The 25,020-nt window shown below is 39.6% G+C and overlaps 1 protein-coding gene across 5 annotated transcripts in view; it reads left to right on the top strand.

Annotated features, from left to right (window-relative positions):
• The window catches only part of rgs3a (regulator of G protein signaling 3a), a 145,730-nt gene that overhangs the window by 45,541 nt on the left and 75,169 nt on the right, over positions 1–25,020 (top strand). For 3 of the 5 annotated variants that reach the window (XM_071465624.1, XM_071465625.1, XM_071465627.1), the window contains 8 exons: positions 6,719–6,800; positions 7,636–7,741; positions 8,305–8,737; positions 10,795–10,834; positions 11,654–12,006; positions 13,650–13,727; positions 17,307–17,418; positions 21,820–21,863. In XM_071465624.1, coding sequence (XP_071321725.1) covers positions 6,719–6,800; positions 7,636–7,741; positions 8,305–8,737; positions 10,795–10,834; positions 11,654–12,006; positions 13,650–13,727; positions 17,307–17,418; positions 21,820–21,863 — 1,248 coding nt within the window. Of the gene's footprint in view, positions 1–2,245; positions 3,126–6,718; positions 6,801–7,635; positions 7,742–8,304; positions 8,738–10,794; positions 10,835–11,653; positions 12,007–13,267; positions 13,411–13,649; positions 13,728–17,306; positions 17,419–21,819; positions 21,864–25,020 lie in introns of those variants that run through there. The other 2 variants (XM_071465626.1, XM_071465630.1) reach the window with 2 other exon arrangements.

The raw sequence follows: 25,020 nt of genomic DNA, 5'->3' as shown, positions 1-25,020 counted from the left end.
AGAAAAACCCTGAAACTCAGATTGCTCCTGATGACCAGGCCAGAGCTTTGCATGTAAACTCTGCTGCTGTGTGTGTGTGTGTGTGTGTGTGTGTGTGTGTGTGTGTACATGTGTGTGTAAGTTCTGTTCCTGAATGAAGTGAATGAAAGGCTTTGTTAGGGCCTAGTCCTACTCAGGCTGAGAATTTCTAGCATTGTGGCTCTAGAGATGTCAGTGTTGGTCTGTTGGGCAATTGATCCACCACTTTGGTCCTGACTGAAATATTTCAACAACTGTTTTTTATTCATGGTCCTCACATGATCAATCCCAATGAATTTGATGCTCTCCTTCCTGTTCTCCTGGATTAATTTACTTTGGTGACTTTTCATGTAGTGCCACCATCAGGTCAAAATTTCAAATAGTTCACTTAACTTAGGTTAATGACCAAAAACCTGCAAAACTGAAGACATTCCCATCAGTACTACTTTAAGAGAATGTTAGCATGCTAAAATGCTAAATGAACAGGGTGAACACTCTAGCAGATATCTGCATTGTCTTTGTGAGCATGTTAGCATGCTGATGTTAGCGTTTATCTAATCAAGTGATCTTCAGAGAGCTGCTGTTATGGCTGTAGATTAATTTGAGTTTGAAAGGGACAAACTTGTCTTTCTATGCTCTGGTCCAGGAGGTTTGTTGTCATTCCACTGTCTAATGTTATGCACAATGTCACCTCCAAAATGTTGCACCTGTAGTGTAGTTATGAATCCTCATTCTTAGCCTCTACAGTTTAGATTTTAAGTGCAACTTGAGCTGTGACCCTGAACTTGGCCTTGGACCCATCTTGTGTGTTCACTGGCTTGGAAGACGCCTCCTCCTTTGATAGCTGTTTATTCAGGTCAGAAAAAAGAGGGGGAGACCAAAAGAGAGAGAGAGAGAGAGAGAGAGAGAGAGAGAGAGAGAGAGATCCCACACTACTAACCACCAGATTGGCCTCGTCTGGCTCCTAGACAAGCTTTTCAAACTCTTCTTTCACTCCTCTCCCTAAGACATGCTTTCTTCTCTCCCTTTCTTCTCTCCCTCTAATCCGTCCTTCTGCCTATTTAGAGGTGAACAGCGCAGCGTGAAAGAGAGAGAAAGTGTTTTTTGTCTGCTTGACGGGTAACCCTCGCCCTTTTGAAAAGGCAAACAGAGAAAAGCTGCCATTACTACTGGCATGAAGGCATCTTAAGACAACGGCCTTTTCTGCCACTTTATTAGTATTGTAGAGACTAGTGTAGTATCGCTCCTCGTTCACTCCTCTCTTTCTCTGTCACTTTCCTGTCCACGTTTCCTTTAGCCAGAAATCCAAATTATAAAAAGGAGAAGAGGCAAGATGAGAATTAATGGGGTTGCTAGGGGTTAGACCGGCCACTGTTTTAGCCATAATTTAACAGGCTTTTTCCTGCACTGTTGCTGAGGTGTTGTTGTTATTTTTCTGCAGATTACCACCTCTTTCCCAGGCATATGGATATTGAAAACAAAAATAAAACTACTGTTTGGATAACTGAAGGGGGGGGGGGGGGGGGGGGGGTTGTTAGAGTTTGCAGACCTGTGAATTTCCGTACTGTGTGGTCAGAGGGCTGAGGGGGAGCTGTCAAAAGGAAAAGCAGAGGAAATATGGAAGTTGAAAACATAACAAACAAGCATAATGTCTGGATGGAGCCTGGGAGTGTGGGAGCTAAGGTGGAAAGAGTCTGATGAGGTGTGAATTCTGATTGATATATATATGTGTGTGTGTGTGTGTGTTTGTGTGCCCCAAACAATACTTTTATCATTGTCTTTTGTTGGGAAATGTGATAAGTTGTTGGTCTTAAAAGTTGTAAACAATCAGAATAATTTCTATTTACAATGTAAAAATGGTCTGGTGTGCAATGTTAATGGCTTTCACACTCCTGCCTTCCCAGTTATTCCTATTTAAAATCCTGCCTTTCTCACTCTAATTCATAGACGTCACACTCGTGCCACCTACATTAGTCACTACAGAGTATATTTGCAAAAGACTGAGAGCTATAGCACCTCTCACAACCTCATAGTGTGGACTCAGGAAGCAAACTGGCCTTATCGGGGGCAGGCACACAAAGCTGTCCTGGCTGTGGGGTGGTGAGGTATGCATAAGTGCATGTGTGCATGCGCATGTGTGTGTATGTGTGTGTATGTGTGTGCAGGGGGGTGGCGGTGGGAGGCACTTCCTCCTATTCTTCTGCTGTTGAAGAGTTCCCATGAGTGCCCCAGCCAGGAGCTACAGTGTGGCCTGAGCAGGCCGAGCCAGCGCCAGTCTCGCCTACATGACGCCGCCACACACTCTCACACAGCTGATCTCAGGCGCTGCTGCAACTGTTGCTGTTCAGGCCACAAAGCAAGAAGCTGGACATTGTGTTTACAGGATAGAGCAAATGCACGAAGAGAGGAGAAGAATCAAAGCCTAAAGGAAAGAAGAAGGGGAGATTGAACTGAAGATTCAAAAGAATCAAGAGGAGGACATGAAACTGTGGATATAATGATGGGTATAAACTTATAAAAGCTTGCACACAGGATTATGCATTGATGACTGGAGTGGTTATTAGCAAACCTTGAATGGACAAGAGTGCAGCTGAAGGTTAGTCGCAGAGTGCTGCTACCAAGAAAACTGAATCATTCATTTGAGGAGAGCTGATGCAGAGTGACGACCAGTTTGGCTGAAAAAAGTCTCCGAGGACCATTTTTGTTACACTTGACAGATTCCTGTTTTCCAGCAGCGTGAGAAGAAATATTGTTATCTACAGCCATCTCAGCTGGACTGCACTAGACACTGCAAGACTAAAGCCACTCCAGCCACTCTTTTGGCTGCTGTCACTGTTGAGATGATCCATAACACCCTGAAGTCCACTCAGCCACAGGAGCACAGCCCCAGGAGCACACACTCTGCCGCACAAAGGAAGCTGTGGAGATACTCGGGCTGCAGAGGGGCTGGCCAGCTGGACAGTCAGCGTCGCAGTGTGTGTGTGCTGGCTGCGGACTTGAACGCTGGAGAAGGAGGAGGAGGAGGTAGAGGAGGAGGAGGTGGTGGAGGTGTAATGCACACAATCCACGGGCTGTGCCACCTATGCATCGGATGTAGGCTGCCACAGGTGTGTGTGTGTTGCAGGGAAAAAGGCGAGGGAAGGGAGAAAGAGAGAAAAAGTGTACAGTATCAACCAGTGATTGTGAGAGAGACAGAGACACTGGAAGAATGAATGAAAGGTTTGAAAGTTACTATCTCTGATCTCTGCTTTCGTAATTAATTTGTAGGATGTAATCTATATTCTGTAATTTAGAAAACTGCAAAACAGAAAAGGCTGTATATAAAAAAGTGCAGTGGTAATATCTTTGTTTACATACTGTTTGATCTTAATATTTTGCCATTACCATGCAGGACAAAATGCACTTTCCACTGCACGTTCGGCAACACATCCGGCAAGGAATAATTGCCTGTAAGCAACCACAGGAGATTTAAAGCATGTGTGTTTCTTGAAAGGGGGAAAGCAGCTCTCTGTCCTTTACATTATTTATCCTTCACATAAGTAAGTACTTTATTTATCTGGCACCTTTCAAGAGCAGAGACGCCACAAAGTGCTTCACTGAGACGATAAAACAGACATACATAGTGAGCAAAGGATCGGATGGTGGGAGAGAGCAGAGGGGATGAAAAGAGACAAATATTTGCCACGATACGAACCAATGCCACTTTCCTTATGCCACTTTGTGCCCATCTGAATTTCACATTTAAAGAATAGGAAATCAAATGTGATGAAGTAGAATATAGTTTAATTGATTGGGAGTGGATCACAATACAAAAATACAAATCACAGAGAATATTTGTAAGACTGGTCTTACATGACGAAAATACAACATGGCACATTAGTGGTGTGTATTTGATGTGCTGTCCTAGTCTCTGAACATACTGACCCTGATAACATTGTCTAAACACATACATTATGTTGTGTGCGATTGGTAGATTTGATTTAGTTTATGCGCACCTGTTGGCAGTTAATGTTACCTCTGCTGCACAGTTGGAACGCAGACAGGACATCTACTGTAATCATCAGGAGGAGATTGGCAGGATTTTGGCTCCTGGCTTCATGTAGTCATGTCTGAAAGGATGGTGGTGCACTGAGGCATGAATGTAAAACGGGAAAAACTCTGCCACACATGCATGAACTACTGTACAAACACACTGGGTTTTCTCCCATTGGGTATGTCCCAAATTCATTACAAGACAGTTAAAATCTTATGTTTTAGTCTAGTCAGTTCTTCCACAGTCCCCATGATTCAATTATTAATTCATCAATACAGCCCTGCTCATACAATTTAAATATTTAATGCATGCAGAGAACTTTTCCCATTCATTTATCTTCATTCATTTTTGGAAATGTGTCCTGGGATTGATGCAAATCACATAAAGAACATTCATACTAATTCATTGTATTGTTCTAGTGTCCTCTTTTTCTGTTCTAGTTTAAGAATAATCCCTCTGCTTTCATTTAGAAGTGGAAAAGGGGGTGGGGGGCTGCTTCTCTTTGGCAGACCGGAGGGACTCCAAGTGGTTGGACTCCACTATGCTTACAAATTGAATTAAGGCTGTAAAGGCTCTGGAGTTTGGATGAATCAGTCCAAAATATGCAGCTCTCAGAGTTTCCTTAAGAAGGGCACAATGTCTGAAACCTGCTTTTGATAAAAAGACACAGAGATAGATAGATAGATAGAGAGAGAGATAGACAGAAAAATGTTCTATGATTCCATCTGTTGTTTGCCTTCCTTAATTCCAGAGAATTTTTTTTCATCCATCTGTTCTACTATTTGATTTTGTCATCTGCTCTGTCACCATCACTTTTCAAAGTCCCACTGCCCTCCTTTACCACTATTTAATCTATCTTTCACTTGTTTTATCCCCATTTATCATCAATTTTCATCTCTTCTCCTACAGTCACTTTCTCAGTTTCTCTATATCTCATTTTTTTTCTCCTTTTTGTCGGTTTATCTCCATATTTGTCATACAGCCAAACTCAAAGATGATTAGTTTATACCTGTTTGCCTGCATACAAAATATACACACAGAGCATGCAGAGCCCCAGTCATTTGTGCACCCATATGTGGGTTGCCCTGACATGCTGTAGGTTCTTTCTAGTTATGGAATTGGTCCCTACATGTATGTAAATACATACTGCACATATAATATAATGCTTGCAACAACTCAGCCAGAATTATTTCTGGCTGAGTTGTTGCAATCTCATGAGGAGATTCAGACACATCGAAGAGGGTACATGTGTACAAAAACAGATGACAATCCTAATTTCTTTTGAATGGCAGGTAACAAACTCAGCTTTCATTGTCTGTAGCATGACAGTTATTTTTTCAGCAGTGTCAGTTTGGGGGTAGACTGAAATAGAGACAAATTCAAGAGACCTAAGGGTAGAAAAATATGGTAAAAGAACTGTGGCCCCAAACAGTGTGACACAGGGCGCAGAAAGTCAGTGAACTATAAGAAACCACAATCGTACCCGACATTTTAGGGTCATAACGAGCTTCAGGCCCCTGAATAATCACTGTATTTCTCCAAGTCGCTGAATCTTGCTCATGGGTAGACTTTGTTATTTAGCAGCATATACTTGGAGTTTTCCTCTGCTGTAGAAAAAAAAAATAGAAAGACATGGGGGGGATGTCTGTGTGTTTTGGGCCCCTGGTTGTCAGCAGATAAGATTGGAAAGTGAGATGTTTTGGATGGAACTTTGTTGATTTTGGCTCAGACTTTTGGGCACAGGTACTGAATGACGATGTGGGGTCAAAGAGAAAGAGAGACAATGGGAAAGAGGCATCAGCACTGTCTGTGTATATACTCTCTGTGTGTGGATCTGGTACATTGGAGCAGATGAACACTGTGTTGTTTTAAAATAATGTGTCATAATGTTGAGATTTGGCAGGCTTTTACATCGCTGATTGGATTTGAAACATGTCCAATTTTTGAGAGAGAATTGGATTAAAACACTAGAAATATAGGGCACAATGGTCAGACATCATTTGGACAGAGATACTGTACTTTACAATCCTTAATCTCCTGTGGAGAGCTCTGTACTTTTATATAAAAAAATATTCTGATACTGGATTATTATAAACTCATTAAGAAAATGTAAATTTTTAATTAACCCCATGACAGGTGACATATCACTTAATCTATATTCTTTTTTTATTTATATTTCATTATGCACAGTTACTTGCTATATGCCCTATGCTGTTTTAGCCTTGTAAAAGAAACTCTTTACTCTTCACAGCTACAATGTAATGAGGCAGCTGTATACTGTAGAACTGGTCCTTACATGCACACATATATAGCTTTTCTATTGGTTTAAAACAATAATGATTGTGTCTGTGACAAAAAACTTTCTAAATTGTTGAAATGTGTGTGTTTTTGTGCAAGAGAGACTGTATAAAATATAAGTAATCTGCTTTTGGTAGGTCTATAAAACTCTTCCCCACTTACCGGAAAACAACTGGAAACTGCTGTCAAGACACTTTTAATAGGAAGTAGAAGCAAAAATCAAAATCCACTTAATCATCCTGTAGGAAGGAAGTTGATTATTTTGCCAGCGGGCTACTTTTGGTTTCTTGGGTAGTGGGGGTGAGAGAGTGAGGTCCTGTCTTCCCATCACAAAATAACTGTGTGTATTTGTGTGTGTGTGTTTTGCAGGTGACCATCCTTCGAGGAAAGGATGGATATGGCTTCACCATCTGCTCAGATTCCCCTGTGAGGGTACAGGCTGTTGATCCAGGCAAGTTTTGCATGCACACGTCAGTGTAGATGAAAGTCAACTTTCCAGAGAGAGGTTGTTGTTTACATTTTGGTCTTTACTGTACTTCTCTTTGGACAAAATTGCTTGAAGATGGTCCAATTTCACTTTAATATTTAGCTGTTATACTACCATCACCCAAAATCATACATTTATACATTTTAAAGTAGCCATAATCCAACTTACATTACCAAAATAGATATGATTGTAAAACTGTCAGTGATGTTTTTCATTTTCACTTGCAGGAAAATTGATTTCTAGTTTTAATAATTAATGACACAAACTGATGATGGATTTCTCTCCTGTATACCAATTTAAAGGCACTGCATTACAAACAATATCGTAACAGGACATTTTACAGTGAAAGTTTCGTTTCACATTGATTGACTCGAGTTTGAAATCTCATGAATGCACCCCGTACATCATGAAAGTTTCATGTCACCTGTGGGTGATTTGTTTATTTTTCACTCCTGTAGCTTTTAGAATTACCATAAGGACTGGCTCAGTCAGCAGGGTGTTGCAGTTAATGGGAGCCTGTCAGACAAATGGCCAACTTGGAGTCATGTTGACATCGTTACTGTCCTTGTGGAGAGATGAAAGGGATTCAAAACAGAATTTCACCTCACAAAACAACAGAGTATCTAATCTCTATTAGATTATCATTTTATTGTTTCATCTGTACAGTAATTTGTCATCCTCTACCTCCAAGACTGAAGGAACCAGCTGAATACATAAAGGAGTCACAGCCTTGGACAACATGTGTGGTGCTTGCAAGTGTATAATGATCTGAACTTTTTCTGTCTCTTCACTCTGGCAGGGGGTCCAGCAGATCAGGCAGGTCTGCAACAGTTAGACACTCTTCTGCAGCTAAATGGTCAGCCAGTGGAGCAGTGGAAATGTGTTGACTTAGCCCATGCTATCAGGTAATGACCCCAACACACCAGAGGGTTATGGGACAATTAACACCAAATTCTTGGAGCATCCCATTCAGAGGCTTATTCAGAACTCAGGACAAGTGATTCCTAATGATTATCTAGTCGACTGAAAGCCACTCTGATATTTACGACTACCTGAAGAAGACCTGAAATGTATAAACAACATTCATTTTAAAAGTTGAGATTGGCAGTAACCAATAAGAATTCAGTTTACAGTGAAGTGAGGTGAGTTGACAGCATAGTCACAGCTATATTCTTGTTTGATTGTGTTTGAAAAAAATGTTCTTTTCTTATGGAGTTGTCCCATATATACTTTCAGAATGCATTTAAATTTCAGTAACAGAATAGATTTACATGGATTTCTTTTGGTACTGTGATTTTATTGAAATCTTCTTGCAAATACGATGTGGAAGAAAATGTTCATTTTTTGTGTTTTTCTTTAATACATGATGCGTTATGTCAGGTTTGCCAAAAAAATAAAATAAAAAAAAATACATATTATATTTGCTCCTCCAGATTTTGTTGATCATTATGTTTCTTTCTCTTCGCAGAAACAGCGCCAATGAAATCACAGTGGTGGTGTGGCGTACTGGTCCCTCAGCTAAGCCGAATTTTGAGGGCCTCATTCACCGGCCCTCTTACAAACCCTCCACCTCAAACTATGACGCCCCCTCGCCTCCTACCCGCAGGCGTGTACCAGATGTTGGGACCAGCAAAACCCCCCCAGCTGTGCCGCCTCTCCCAGCCCACCACCGTGCCGCTGCCACCCGCAGGCTGCTGGTCAATGGCTCCGAAGCTGGAAATAGCAGCGGCATAGGCATGGGAACCCTGGCTTGGGGGGCCCAGGGAGGGTCAGCTGAGGAGCTGGATGGGAAACCGCGACACCTCCACCACCCTCACACTGCCACACTGAAGGGTACCAGGGTGAAGGCTTCCAACGGGGACAACTACATCATCCTGGCGCCCATCAACCCTGGAAGCCAGGTACCGCAGACTGGTGGTGGGCTGCACCTTCATCATCTTCTTCGTCCTCCTCATCCTCACCACGGTCACATGGTGGCTCATCCTAGATATGTCTCCTTACCTTACATCCCTGGTGCTGATAGATAGAAGGACTGTATTTACAGTATGTGTGGGATATTTGGGTTATTGCTGTCGCATTGATTTGTGCTTTTGAACATACAACATGTAGTTCAGTCATGTAGATATGGGCCTTTGACTAGGAAGCAACAGTAGACAAGAATATAAAAAAATGCAGTTGTTGATAATACATTGTATTTCTGTACTATGTGAAGCTTTGGCAGTTAAACACAGTTCATATTAGGAAAACAATGCATATGTATCTGAGTTCATTTATCTTACAGGTGTCCTATAGATGAATGATCTGTGTGCCATGGATTATACATCAGTATTTTAAAAACAGACAGTTCTGACATTAAAAAAAAAGATTAAAAAAAATACTTCAACGTTATTACTTTAATGCATACTTTATGAAAATTCACACAAACAACAACAATATTCCAAAACAAGGTCCATTGCATAATAAGCAGTTTTACATTAAGTGTAACATGTATGTACATGAACATTATGACATGTACATGAAATTTTATAAAGCATGTACTTATGGTTACATTTAGTGACATTATGTATATGAGGTAAAAGCTTTCATCATAAAGACAAAATAAAGCAAACTCATTAAATCAAAAAGGCTGAACTGAATTCCTCAGCTAACCCCCTGTAACAATACAATACTAACCTATTAACCACCTCAGGCTAATGAACATGAACCAAAAGATCCAGGATGTGTTTGAGTCAGTCACCCTGCAGCAGTGCCCTCTGTCTTCCACTGATTGCAATCTACAGTAGCTACAACCTACAGTGTCTAAATGGTTGCTCCAGACTTCCAAAACATTTCTAACTCACTAAATCCTTTTGCTGTCATATGTGGAGTTAATTGTATATCTTTTTCTCTGTGTTTGATCTCTGCTGAGTTTATCTGTGATCTGTGAAGCTCTGTGTGTGTGTGTTATGTGTCTGTGTGTGCCTCATACATTGTCCATCTTCATCGAAAAATTCTTCTCGGGTTCTGATTTGGTTAGAGAATATTGTAGTGCACGGCCAAAGACAGTTTGTGTGAACAGTCAGAAACATAAGATGAGACTGAGAAATGAGAGAGAACATATTAAAAGAAAACATGGAGGGTTGTTGGGAATCTTCCACATTCCACCACTCCTACCCCAGATAAATAAAAAGGCAAGGATTTGGTGAGATTCTGTGGTGGCCATCGCAGGCTAAATATACCAAAAGGCCCATGGAAATAGGTCATGTTGGTGACTTATCACACCGACAGAATACTCTAGTTCACTAAATGATGGCCTTTAAAGCCCCCACTGGAGATAATATATATGCCAATAAGATAGCAGAAAAGAGAGTTAAAGATATGTTTTAAACATTTGGGACTTACCAACCCCTAGTTCACCTCATGTATTAATCTGAGCACCATGTGACATGGTGGCAGCTTTCTTTATTTACTCCCTCAGTTGATTGTTATTTGTTATGACAGGTAGAAACCATCACTGCCTCACCGAGTCCAAACGGTCTCAGCTGAGTCCTGGAAACAAAATTCAATGTCATGCAAGAAACCGCAGATGATAATGTCCAGCTTGGAAACACAAACTGATGGCATAGCAGCACTGAAAATGAAAGTGTAGGACACAAATACTATAGATTAAAGACTTTTAGACAGCCTCAAACATTCTGATTTTAGAGAAGATATTGAATCTTCTCTAAAATGGCAGTTCTCCTTTATTATAATAAGGAAATGCGTCCCATGACAGAGATATAGATTACATGATCAACATCACGTAATAGAGAGTTATACTGAAATGCTCAATATATTATCAATTTAGTAATAAAACAAAGACATGCTGTATCTTACGTCATTGCGCTAATATGTTACATTCCGTTCTTGATGTAGTTTAGATGTCAGCTGAAACAAGTGTTATTATTATTAATGTAACTTCATATTATTCTTCTTTCAGATCTTGAGGCCTGTTTACCAAGACAACCAGGGAACATTAGGTAAGACATGCATGTTATGTTCACACTCCTGCAATGCTTTGTTAATGACTACTATGAACTCTGTTGGGTATTTTGGCTGAAAGCCTGTGTTTGAGTTGGCTTTCATGCCTTTATTATTTTGGATGTCACCCAGTGGTAATTAAATTTTTGACTTCAGGTTATTTCAGGTTACTGTTAATTTAAAGAATATGATTAAATTCACTTAACTTTTGGCATCCCAAATAACCTCAAATTAAACTGACCTTAGGAATACAATGAAAGCAGAATACTTTTGGTGCCCACTGTTTGAATCCTGTTCTAGCGGACTAAGAGCGTTCACTTATCACTAGTTTTAATCCTACCATGTATTTTTTTTCTGGAATCTGGCCAAGATAACAGCTCAAAATATCAAATATGTATCCTCTGTTTATTCTTCAAATCAGGACCCCTTAAAATTTGGGACGTGAAATTCTGCTCAGTCAATTTAATTTTATCTGCACCCATATTTATTTGCAGTTTAGATTAGTTGCTGTACAACTGCTTGCACTTCTGTGTGTTTTGTGTAGCCAGGTCTCCATTACACCAAGACCATGAAGGTCTGGGAAATATTTTATTTGTTAAATGAGAAGATTCACAGATTAAACAAAAGCAATTTAATGTGTTAATCACTGAGCTCTGGAGGTGCAGTAGCACTGGACAAAGCCAGGCTGGCTGTTTCCCCCTGTATGCAGTCTTTAGCCTAAGCTAAGCTAACCATCTTCATCCTTGTACCAAATATACTGGGCAGATAAGAGAATAGCACCGATCTTCTCATCTAACTCTCAATATTTTGTTCCCCAGCTGCCAGGTTATACCCCACACGGCAGGCCTCGGTTCCACAACCCCAGGGTGTTGGTGGTGGTGGGGGTGCTTTTTCTGGAGGTATGAGTGGTGGTGTTGGAGGAGGTGGTGGTGGTGGTGGTGGTGGTGGGGGTCTCTCTAGCCGCACTGGCTTCCTACGGCGGTCTAACAACTCCAAGATGACAAAGACGTCGTCCACCTCCACAAATGCCGGCATATCCAACTACCAGCAGCAGAATGCCAACTTTGCCAATTACCAGAACTGTACTATCGTCCGCTCACATACTCCACATGCCAATTATGGATACGTCAAAGTTGCCCCCAAGATCCTCATCTTCCCCATCTTTGTTCAGGTGGGCCAATTTGTGTGAATATGTGTGTGTGTGTGTGTGTGTGTGTTTTTAAAGTGGTGATTGTAGGTGGTTTTAGTTAGTCATTGTACACATTTTAAGAGACGCAGTTGCATTGCAATATTTTCATCCATGTCATGCTGGGATCTAGCTCCTAGCCTTTGTAGTGAAATAGGTTCTGATATGATTTTACACTTCCATTTTTCTGCAGATTAAACAGATGAGATGTAGTGTGTTAATTTTAACAGTTTTATGCTAAGCTAACAGGGTGCTGCATAGACCTTCATATTTAATGGACAAATACATGAGTGATATTAATCTCCTCATCTAACCGTTAGCAAAAAAGTGAATGCATGTATCTCCCAAAATGCCAATGCAATAAAAAGACAGACAGGAGCAAGAGGGGGATGATGACAGGACAATCTAACATTGCAACAGATGGTGGTATTCTAGACAGAGTATGATGATTTTCCCTTGCATATTTTAGTCACAAGGAAGTTGCATTTATGAAATATGAAATATGATGATCTTTCTCTCTGAGCATCTCACATTTTGCAAGTCAAGAGGACTCTATTTTTATACATAACACATTTTAGACATGCAGATATTTTTTTGAGTTTCTGCCTATGGGCTATAGCACTTATCTGTCTGTGAGGTGACAGAGGAAACTGTTGAGAAACTGAGTGAACCTGGGAGGTCAGTTAAAAACAGAGTAACGAGGATTGTTATTTTCTTCACTCATCTTTTATATACAGTACTAGAAGCAACTGTATTGATGGAATGAAAGGGCTTATTTTGGCTTTTATTGATTTTGTGTTGGCTCTGATTAACTTAAATCCTAAAGTTCAGCTTTGTGCAGAAAATAGTTTATTAATACTTTTTGTGTAGTATGATTATGGGACAGACTTTGAATTTCTGTAAACGGGGACTAGCCCAAATTAGGAAGCAGAGGCAAGTTATGTTAAGTTATGTTTCATTCCAACTAAAATATGATAAGATAAACAAAGAAGACCACTGTGAGACAAGATACTGTGTATGACATATATTTCCTCCTGCTACAACATGTCAAATACTTTTAGCCATTTACACTTTCGCATTGCAGGGCCTGCGGTGGTACTTCCTGTTAATTCATACAGAAACGTGCAACCCTGACCCTGCTTCACACACACATATTGAATCTACCCTTTTTTTCAAACCCTGGACGTGAGAGGAAGTCCCCTCCTCCCACGTTGCTGCAATGTTCATTTTAAGTGTCAGTGTCTTGTCATACTCAGACCACACATACTGCCTCACAGCTCACTGTCTGTCTTCATAGAAACTGTTTCAGTTGTGTTTCTCACAGCAAAAAAAGAACTCACTGGTACCTGTTTAGCAGATCGTTTGGATTTGGGAGCTGAAATGGATTTGGTACTGCAGCTTTTTTTCGAATCAGTAACAAATGCAATCTTATCCTCTTGAACTTTATCTTGAGAAATGTATAACATGTGTTCATGATTCCGACATCAGGGAAATGCTAAGGGTACTAATATGAGTTATGTGTGCTTGAGGTAATTAATATCTGATTAGAGATATCAGGTATCAGCGAATGAACCTCAAAACTATGTCCAAAAACTCCTAATCTGTCTGTGTAATCTCTCCTTGTCCAGCCTCTTGACCTGTGCAGCCGAACACTCATCATATCTGAGGAGATGATACTACATGAGAGCAAGCACCACTCTCTCAAGGTAAGTGCCATCAGTGCAGTGTTTGTGTTGTTGCTAAGCAATGTGTATATCTTAGTCGAGACATGTTATATGAGGGCATGTCATTATATAACATTGTGTGTGTATGTTTGCTACAGTTTGTGTAAATAGCTCCATCTTGAAGCCCTTTCTGCAGTTTACTGTGCTGCACAGGAATTTTGGTTGTTGACCGAGAAACATCCAAAACTTTACACTCGATGAGTGATCTAAAACTAATCTGAAGAAAAACCAAAGGCTGCAAAATGGTGCCTAGAAGGTGCAGGATTAGATCTTGGTGATATGAGTGTTAAAGGAAATGTGATTTTCTTTGTGCTCTTTCCAAAAGTTTTATAATTTGATTGATACAGAAAGATTGAGGCCCTCTCCTCTCCTCTCCTCTCCTCTCCTCTCCTCTCCTCTCCTCTCCTCTCCTCTCCTCTCCTGATCTCTCCTCTCCTCTCCTCTCCTCTCCTCTCCTCTCCTCTCCTCTCCTCTCCTTTCCTCTCCTCTCCTGATCTCTCCTCTCCTCTCCTCTCCTCTCCTCTCCTCTCCTCTCCTCTCCTCTCCTGATCTCTCCTCTCCTCTCCTCTCCTGTCCTCTCCTCTCCTCTCCTCTCCTGATCTCTCCTCTCCTCTCCTCTCCTCTTCGGAGACAAACTGACTAGTGGCAAACATTTTGTTGGTTTGTCACAAGCGGTTATGTGGTTTGTTTATTTATTCAAATTGGAAGTGACGGTCCATTGCCCCAATGCGCATCTCAAGTCAAAATGTGTGTGTGTGTTGTAGAGTAATGCATATATGTAGAAAGGGAGAACAAATACAGGGCAGCATCCTGAGAAGAGATGTCTGAACATCTGAACATCTCTGATGAATCTGTAACTACTCTGAACCATAAGGCCCACTTGAGTTGAGGAAAATGAATGATTGATGAAGGAGGAGTGTGCCTATGATCTGACTATCACAGAAATTCTCTTTAACGTATAAAAAAAATGAATGAATAACCTTAAATGGTACAAAGGTAAGTGGTAACTGCCCAAGGTAAAAAAAAAAAAATGTAGGCCACCAAAAATTGAAAAATTATTTAAATGGGTCTTTCTCAGGGATTTAGAAATTGCCTGCAGCAATAGAAGTAAATTAAGCCTTTAAAGTTAATGCAATTCCTACAGGTTCCCCAGCTTTTGTTGATGACTTACAAACCCTCTGTCAGTACAAAAGCAATGTTACTACACCCTTTGATGCATAATTGGGACAATACTGTACTGCAGGAGGCAGGACTGTATATTGTTATCAGAATAATGAGAAAAAGGCAACTAAAGGAAGACTGACTGGTTGTTCAGGAATTTATCCCACAACAAGATAATGGCCCAAACATTAGAAGAACTGGGCAAGAAGTGAAAGTAAAGCAAACTACAAGTGCAGCACAATCTTATTGACTTCTGCAACAATGATTCATTTTCAGCTGCTGGATGAGTCAAAAATTTAGATTAAATTTTGTTCAACAAGAATATTGCATGATTCAAATCTTCAGTTTATTCTATGCTTTTGTTTCTGAAACACAGAGACATTAAATTATGGAAATTCAAAAAACTGTTTTAAAAATGAAGGTGTTAGTCTGGTGTCACACGACCAATCAAACCCTTTAGTACTGTATTATAATGATTTTTTCACAGTAGTTCTCCTTACAATGATAATCTGCTTTATAATGTGCTTTTTACAGTATATTGTCAAAGTAAAAGTGGAAAATAATGGAACACTTCTGTGACAAAAGAAAAGGTGGTCATACTGTCAAAAGTTTAATAGAGTTTAAGTTTTTGCTTTTTTCTGTAACAAGTACTTCATTGTTGTAGGTCTCAGAAATACTCAGTACTTAAAAGAAATAGCATTGTTTATATTCTTATAGGGAGTTTTTTTAGAAGAAGTATGTGAAGCAAGGACCATACTGTATGTGGATAGAGAAAAGAGAATTGTTGTACTGAACGAAGCTCTCGCCACAGTTCTTTAATTTGCCCTGTCAGATCATCTTTGCTGTGCGGTGCAGTGAAGTGCAGTGACTGCTGGCATGGAAGGTAATTCCAGCCTCTCTCTGGGGTCAGTCATAAAACAAATATTTAACAGCCAGTGTTTGTCAGGAAGGAGTTTCTCTCCACTGTGCCAATTTATACAGACTGTTTTTAATGATCTCTCTGTGTTGTTCCAGCTTTTAGTCTTTACTCACTAGAGTTGTGTAAGTCTGACCTGAAGGCAAATGCACAAACTCTATTGTTTGTACCACTTTGAGTGTAATGACTGAACATGATTTATAAGCAGAACATTGCACTAACTGGATTTAGTCCAAAGTGACCAAAATTACTTTTTAGTGGATTAAATATTAGTAATGCTTCAAAGTGGCATTTGGACATAACAGACTGAAGTGGATTTAATCATAAGAATGATTAATAAAGGATAACAAATGTTCTGAAAGATAGCAAATGATATTGACATTCAACATAACAAGTTGATCATTTTATCTCTAGTTATCAAGTAATTATACAAGTAATTAAATCAGTTTAAACCTGCTAATTATACTGTCATACAGCATGTGTTGGTCCTTAATGAATTAATTTAGTCATTGTTATCTTCACATTTACAATACAACAGAGGATAATATGTACTTGATATTGGGTTTAAGGTACATACAGTAGTTATGACTGAATAATATCTTTTTATCAGTTGTAAAACAAAACCTAGTTGACTTATGTGTTCACATGACATAGATAAGTATAAATGGTGGATGTATGACAGTTTAAATGGTGAATGACTTAACAAACGTAGTATTTATTTTTGGATGGGCATAATATTGTTGCTGAAATATACAAATCTAGAATCACTGAGAGAGAGAGACTGGGAATAAAAGCATCAAGTGTTAATCTTTATGAAGAGTATGTGTGTACATGTATAATGTGTATTATATATTTTCTCTGTGTGAAAACTGTACACTGCTTACCACTAACATGCTTTGTCCTTGTTCTTTACTTTTACTTACATCCTTTGCCGCCCCCTCAAACCTACACACACACAGACACACACACACAGACATGCACACACACACACACACACACACACACACACACACACACACACCCCGCTCTCTCTCTCTAACCAGATACTGGCTACATGTGAAATACCCACTCTGCTATCTCACCCTTCAGAGGAAGCCACCAATGCAAAAGCAATGTCTTGAAACAGTGCCCATCTGCATGCATGTTATGCTGCTTGGAAACACAGTCTCATATAAGTGTCCACTATTGACACTCTAGATTTCATTAATTCACTTTATTTTTATCATGTGCTTCCTTTTCTTTATGCTGTCATGCAGACAGTGGGCCATATTACAGACATGCATGAAAGATGACCTAGCTAAAAGTGTTTGGCCATACTTATTATTTGTGTGAACTGCATTTCCTGTGTTAAGACATGTTGTAGAGTGTTAGATTGTGTTATGTGCATCTCACTGGATTGAGGTGAGGTGGAGGTGTTTTGTGAGGTGTGAAGTCTTGGTCAGATGAGCTGAGTCTGAAATATGAAATTAAATTCATTTTTCTAGGTCACGGTGTTTGTCTACAACGACCTGATGCTGGTGACGAGGGAAGATGAACCAGGCAGGTGTAACGTCCTTCAGAGTCCCCTGTACCTCAGACAGCTCCGGCTCCAGGACGGTACGTAAGCGTTAATACACCTGTCACCAAACTGTGTGGAATCCTGGTCTATATGTTTTTGTCAAGTTGTGGCAGGACAAGTGTACAATTCATCATTTGTTTCGTATATTTGCAGACATTAGGGCATTTGAGTCAGTCCTGTAATCGTAAGGTCACACATGTAGAAAGGGCCAACAATAATTTTTTCCGCTGAATTCCTAAATGTAATATTCATAGTCACTGTAAACTAAATGACCCTTAATTCTGAGATGTCAGATCAAAATGTAAGATTAAATGTATGTTAATACGTCAACAAAATTCTTAAAAGTCCCAAAACAATAAAACAGCGGCCAAAATTGCAATCTGTAAACATATTTTCAAACAGTCTTATCTGTATGTTACAATATTAAACTATGTTTGACCTTTTATAGTTCAACACAGAATAATAAAAAAGAATTGTAACACTTAAACACACAAATAGCACAACTTGAAATAAACATACAGCCCTATGATTACAGCAGTCATTTCAGCTGAGCTTAACCAGAGGATATTTAGGGAAACACTGCCCAAGTTCCTGTTGCTTTGTCTTTTTATTTCACCTTGGTGTAAACAACCATCTCCTCTGGCAATGTGGAGAGAATAGACTTGCCGTCGGGCCTGCGCACAGCGTAAGCAAGTCAAATAAATAGGGCTCACTGTAAATATCTGTGTTTAGAGTGGTGGGCGGAGACAAAGGCAAAGTTTGGAGTCATGCTTGGGACACAGCAAGGGGAGAGGGGATGCGCTTAGACCCATGCTGCTGAAAATGTAGCTGTGTATGTTGTGTGAAAGTACCAAATGTGTGTGACAATAAACAGCAGGGCAGTAGTGTCAGGATTATAGGATTGATTTAGTAGGATAACAGATGTTGGGATGGTGCTGTGTTCTTCACCGCAGAATAATGGCTTTAAAGGCAGTGTATTGTTCATGTTGCCTCCCGTAGCCACATAGTCTTTCTCCACAGGCTGCACCATTGCAGGAGACACTTGTGCTAGAACCCACTGTCATTGTCCTGTAGGTGAACAAACTCTGACTTTGACTTCATAGGGTAGGTCTTACATGCAGACAACTCATGCAATGTATTGTGTTGATGGAAATCAGATTTCCCCATTTGGGAAAGTGTGTCCAAACTTTTGATTGGTACTGTATATAAATACAGATGAGTTATCATATCTGCTGAGTCGGGCTTATGACAGAGTCGTTACCTCCTGATCTGTTATTAGAATCAACAGAAATGCCAAACACATAATGGGATAATTAATTGCAGATACCAAACAGTAATATGAAAAACACATTCACTTTTAAGCTAAGGTTGACACAGTGAGGAATAGTGTTAAGAAAACTTCCAATAAAAACTCCAGCACAAGCATTTATGAATTCAAAACATAGCACCTTGATGCAGAGTGGTCTAATCCTCTCTGCCCTCCACACAGACTGCTCTCCTTCAGGCCACTTCTGACCTCCACCCTTCACCCAAACAATCGGAGATCACCAGGGTGGGGATTCAGTGGGGTTTGCGTGTCTGTGTGTGTTTCATGAGAGGACACACACACAGACACACATCTCCACCCTGCTGCCTGTCATTGTTATTTTGCTTCGGCAGCGTCACTCAGGAAAGAGGCGCCGGGGGATTGTGTTTGTTTCAACAAGGGTGTGTTTGACGTGTGTGTGTGTGTGTGTGTGTGTGTGCGCGCGTGCATGTAATGATACAGTGCAAGTTCAATACAGGGGCTTTCCTGTGTTCCTGTCACCTTGTTACTAGGTTGAGGAGCGTGGGAAGTAATAGTGATATCAAATCAAATAGAGTGATGGTAAAATAGAGTGAAACTACCACTTTAACCTTGCCATCTGCATGACATAAAGCCTTTTGACAACTCCTGCACCAAAGTGTTAAATTTGCAAGAGAGCAGTGTTCATCTACACAGCGGGAGGCAAGACACTTTTCTCACTTTTGGGGTATTTGTTCTTCAGTGGATTCATGAGCAAATGTTAGTGACAGCAAATTATTTGAATTTCTACAGCTTTGACACATCACTGTGTCAATGCTATTAAGTGAATCCACTTATGTTTGAGGTTATAACTTTTTAGAAATTAAGATAATCAGTGTGTCTTTTTAATAGTATTCAAAGGGTTGAGCATTTTCGTCACCTATAGGAAAAAGTATCATTATTTCATTTAAAATGAAAATATAGACATCATAAAGTATGTGACTTACAAGCTTTTTACAAGACTTCATCAACAAGCCCCTGTTATGTGCTGTAAGATAGCACTCTGCTGGTTTGTGGAAAATCAGAAAGATATCCAGCAGTGACCTCTGCTGTTGGTTATGAAAAGAAACACATTTTTTTCAAACTGGTAAAACTCAACACTTCCCATGGGCCCTGCTGTCTCTACATCACACACTGACCATGACCACTGCTGTGCTCATCGTTTTTAAGGAGGAGTTGGTCTCTCTCCTGTTGAGCGCTACGGGCCGGATCAGTGACAGCTTGTAAATTACAGCCAACAGTAACCAAGAAAAAGTTAGAGAGCTGCCTTTGAGCTTCCACTGCAATCAGAGTTATGTACAAGACATAAAAAAAGCATATGAGTTCTTTTCTGTGCTAGGGGGCCAGAAGGCTAGCTCTGCTGTGAGACTGAGCCTAGAGAGTCTGGATTTAGTAACTGAAACTAGGATGAATTAAGATGATTTCTAGATCCCCTCTAGACATGTTTTAGATAATAATTTATGTCATATTAAAAAAGATTTCAATTACATTCTTAAAAAATATGAAAATTACTCTACTTGCTTTGTCTTATTGAAAAATCCAGAATCTATAAATATGAGTTTATTTGTCTCCTAATTTGATGAAAGAAAATTCATGGTGTCACAAAACATGCTCATACATATACACCTTAGAATTCAGATTCATAGGATTAGTTAACATTTTTTCTCAGTCTTTCCATGGTTACAAGCCAGAATCTGTAGTCACACTGAAATCATTCCTCCTCTCCATATTGGATGTAATGAGATCCCTCCCTAATGGAGTCTTAACAGTATTTTTATCACAAAATTCCCCCTTTGTGTTGCAATCTCTCCGCTGCAGCTCAGCGAAAAAAAACCCCATAACAGCCTCAGTGCATTTAGTTAGATAGTATCCAAATGCATTTCCTGCCTTTCTATGTAAATTTGAATCACCCTCTCAGAGTGGCAACCTCATTTACAGTTCGTGCATTCAGAGTGAGTGAGTATTATGAAAGGCCCTAAAAACCTTTTTTCTCAATCAGCTTCTCAGTGCGAGTGATGGGGTCGTACAGAACCGCATCATTTTCTGCCAAAGTTACAAGTGTTTTGGTTATTTCACATGAAAGATTTCTGTATTTCTGTTTTTTGTCTGAGCTCCTCTCAAGCCTTTAAGTGGACTGGATTCATTTCAACAATGGTGACATCATTTCTGTTCCCCAATCAGGATGCAGCAACATTTGAGTCAGAATTTGATGACAGTTGTGGGGTTGTTTGGTCAATCAAGACTGATCAAAAGCCACTCGGTCTTGTAGTCAGAATGGCTGAGTTTTTGAGTTTTCAACTGTAAATAATGGGCCTACTAAAGAAATAGCTAAGATTTAAATCCAGGTTTTCAGAGACCTCAGATTCATGGGATTAGTTCACATTTCTTCTCAGTCCGATGCTCACAAGCCAAAATCTGAAGTCATGCTGAAATAATTTCCCCTCTCCTACTGGATGTAACAAGATCCGTTCTTAATATCTTAAAAGTATTTTTATCACAAAATTCCCCCATTGTCTTACTATCTCTCCACTGCATGTTCACTGAGCAAAAGCAGAATTTCAGATGGATGGATAGATGAATGGATGGATAGATGCTCTTCTGTACCCATTAAGATAGAAAGAATGGGGAAAGGGAGGCATGTAGGTTTGAGTAGATGACCCCTGTCCTTCTAGAACATATTTAATCATTTTAAAACTTAGGTCAGGGCCGCACCGCTCCCCAGTGTGATAAAGACAAGAAGGCTAGTCGTGGTTAGACTGCTGGCTTGTGTGTGTGCTTACTTGTAATAAAATAGCAAACATCACCACCACATATAGATTATGTGGGTGTATTTTTGAGTGTGTGTATGTGTTGGAGGGGAGGGATCATTCGATTAAAACCATTTATCTTGACGCCAGACCCACAGGCCTGTCTCTTAGAGCGCTTCCTTAGTGAATTATGGGTAAATGTCTAGAACGCTGACATACAGTAAAAGCTTTCCATCAATATAGGTATTGTGGCAAAATCATAGTCGGAAATGAAACAGAGGAAAGAAGGTTGGGTAGTTGGCAGGAAGGAAAAAAGATGACACGAAGAAAGATTTTGAATTAATCTCTGGTGTGACTTTGTTTTACAGATTATGCTGAGGAACTGAGATTCTACCTTATTCACATGACAGAGGTAAGAGCAAAAGATTGTGTATTTGTGTTTGTTTGAGAGAAAAAGGGAGGAGAAAAGGAAGGTCTAATGTGAGCAGCCTATTTTGTCTGCGAGCCGGAGGGGCAATTGACTCTGGTGGAAATCACATTACAGAGGAGACACAAGGATTAGCAGAAAGCTGTAATGAAAATGTCTTTTCTCTGCGTGTCTTTGTCAGATCCGACTCCATCTCAGCCTTGTCTCTATCGCACAAGCAACATCCATTTGTTCTTGATATTTTTTAGATTTAATTATAGAAACATATAGTGTAAAGATTTTATGATTGCATCATCAGGCTATTGGTTATTTTCTGTTACTATTTTGGGGTATTTAAGTTTTTTATAAGTTTAGATTTAAGATAATTCTCATTTTAAATAAGCCGGTGGACTATACAGTAACTTGATACTGAGATAAGTTTAAAACTAAACTATGTGGTCCAGGGACCAAAAACACTATAAATGTGTTCAAATGTGATGCACATATTTTACATTGTGATTTGCTTTGATGACATCTGCTGACAACTATGACAAATAATCATCCTTTCTTCCATCCTCTGTATAACCTCTCATTTTAAGATGAAAGGGAAAATCAGAATTATTAATGTTACATTGCTGTGTTCACCAATTATTTAACACTCAAATGGCATTTTAAAGTCCAACATTTTCCATTGTCTCAGCAGTATAAAAAATAAATGGCCACAACAGAAGCTCTAGTGGTGTGAAAAATGTTCCCAGTAAAAGTTTAAAGGCAAATTCATACACTGTCCAGAAAAGGAAAGATTTTAAAACCACTAAAACATGATATATACTGAGATGTTGTTGGTATGTAAAATACACAATACCTCCATGAATAATTTAATAATTTTCACTTGTAAAATCACAGTTCAGTTCTCTCCTTCACAACTAGCTGAATTATTTACCTAAGTGCAGGTGAGTGTGATTAGTTTTAAAACCACTCAAAATATCAGAGGGACTCTGCATCACATCATCTGTCCTCCCAGTAGTCATTGCAGTGTTTAGACAGTAGTTTTCACATAAAAAATTCAAATCAGATCAGCTGCACTCAAATGGAGTGAGAGGAAGCATGAAAGCAAGCTGCTGGGAAGAAGGCAGGGACATGGAGGGTGTAATAGTTATCTGATAGATGCTCTGATAGGGTTTGATGGTTTTGGAGTCTGTTTTTTCAGTCTCAAAATTTTCTATTGTCTCTAGTTAATGAGTGTGTTTGCAGGCGGTGGTAGCCAGTCCTACTCTCCTTTCTCCTCAGCAGCCCCTCCCTTCCCTCTTCTGCTTCCCTTGCCCATTTTTATTGGATGTTGAAGTCGGGTATTGTGCCATGAGGGAATGAAACTGCAGTTTTCATCATCCTTTTAATGTTGCTATACGTTATGTTTTCATCACTTTCTTCCACCTTTTTCTTTTACACCCTTTTCTTCCTCATCTTGCATACATCTCTCTAGCTGTTGTTTGTATCCAACTAAAACAGCCACCACATACCATCTGGAGCCACTTCACAGATTTTTTACCCCGTGCAAAAATCAATTCCACTATGTTATGTGTCTGGAGTTTCTCCTTGTATGAAATATATGTAATCTGGCAGAGTATCAAAATGTGCTGAAACCTGCTCAAGTTGCTAACATTAGCATGCTGAAATATTAGCATATGCAGATCAATGATTCTTGTACTAACAAGGACATGTAGCTGGGTGGCACCATGGTGAAGGGTAGGGTTGGGATTTCATAGCACTTTCAATCCAGTATTCAAACTGAATCCTTTGGAATCCCTCACAATATTAATTGTATTAATTGTAATATTTGCAAGTAAGTGTAATTTTTCTGTTGGGGATGTTTGTCATTTAAAACCTAATGTGATGATCAGGACCTGCTACCTAAATTTTCTCTATATTGTACCAGAAACCTGATCCAGAATGGAACTTAACCCAAGAGGAAGGGGTAGTTGGATCTTGAAATAATAAAAATAATGAAGGAAAGGCTTAAAATACTCTGAACCAAACAGTGTGACGGTTAAAAAACAAACAAACATTTTTTAAAGGAGAGGTTTGTAATTTTCTATAGGTCTGTCTTAAATCAAAACTCACATGTCCAACACACTGAAGCATTTTTTAAATACTTGATAGTAGAGAAAGTTCATAGTCCCAAAGTTTAAGCAAAGTTTGAGGCATCAGCCATTGCAGCAATCAAGTAGGTTTCCTCTGACTTTACAATCTTTCTGTAAGGAAATTCCCTCTTTAAGTTACTGCTGCTCTGCAAAGAAAAACTGTCCGGAGAAACAGAAATAGGGAATCTTGAACTGAAATGATTGTAACTGTGGAAGAAACCCACTTTGTCTAAGTCAGGCTGCTATAGCCCCATGTTAGCTTTGACTAAACTTTAGAAGTCATTTTTACACAGTACAGGTACAAGTGGAGTCAAGTAAGGAAGGGATCTCCTGAGAGCCTATATGAAAAGGAAGAATAGAAAAGGAAGAATGGCATTCAGTAACTCTTTCAGTGGTCATATGGATATGTGATAAAGACAGACTGAAAAAATGTGAACCTGTCCCTTAAATGCCTCTTGAAATCAAGTTGGGGGTACTGCATAAAAACACTTCCATGTAACTTTCGCATCACCTCAAACTCCGGGAAGAAGAAGAAAACGGTACATGTTTCTGTAGAATTTGTGTCTTTATGCTCAGGTATCCCAGAGAAGAGACAATGTCACTGCATCTGCATCAATCATGACAGGCAGTGTTTGCTGTTGGGAAACCAGAGAGGGGTCCTGCTCTTATTGCTGCACTAGCGACTCCTTGTGGTCGGTCTGGGCACCTGTGCAGAGGGGTGTCAGATTAGATTCACAAGCTATTTACACATCATGTGAATCTATGGAATTTAGATTGAACAAATCAGTCTTTCTTTTTGCTCTTATGGAAACAATAACATAAAACTAGTGCTTTTCAACACTCCCCACTTAAACTGAGGGATGGGTGTCTCAGAAGTGATTTTAAATTATAAGCTGAACAGACCGGATAACTGATGGGGCTAGCTTCCTTTTTTTAAATCCATACAGTCGCTCTGACTTGTCTGCAATTTGTTTTGGTTAATCTTTTCACCAAGCAACTATATAAGCCCAAAGCTCTCCTGC

The sequence above is a fragment of the Trachinotus anak genome, unplaced genomic scaffold (assembly GCF_046630095.1).
Source record: "Trachinotus anak isolate AG129_WGS33_773 ecotype Australia unplaced genomic scaffold, CSIRO_AGI_Tana_v1 ptg000028l, whole genome shotgun sequence".
In the NCBI taxonomy this organism is placed as follows: domain Eukaryota; kingdom Metazoa; phylum Chordata; class Actinopteri; order Carangiformes; family Carangidae; genus Trachinotus; species Trachinotus anak.
Note: the sequence above shows the minus strand (reverse complement) of the source record. Positions and strands in the feature narration are given on the sequence as shown.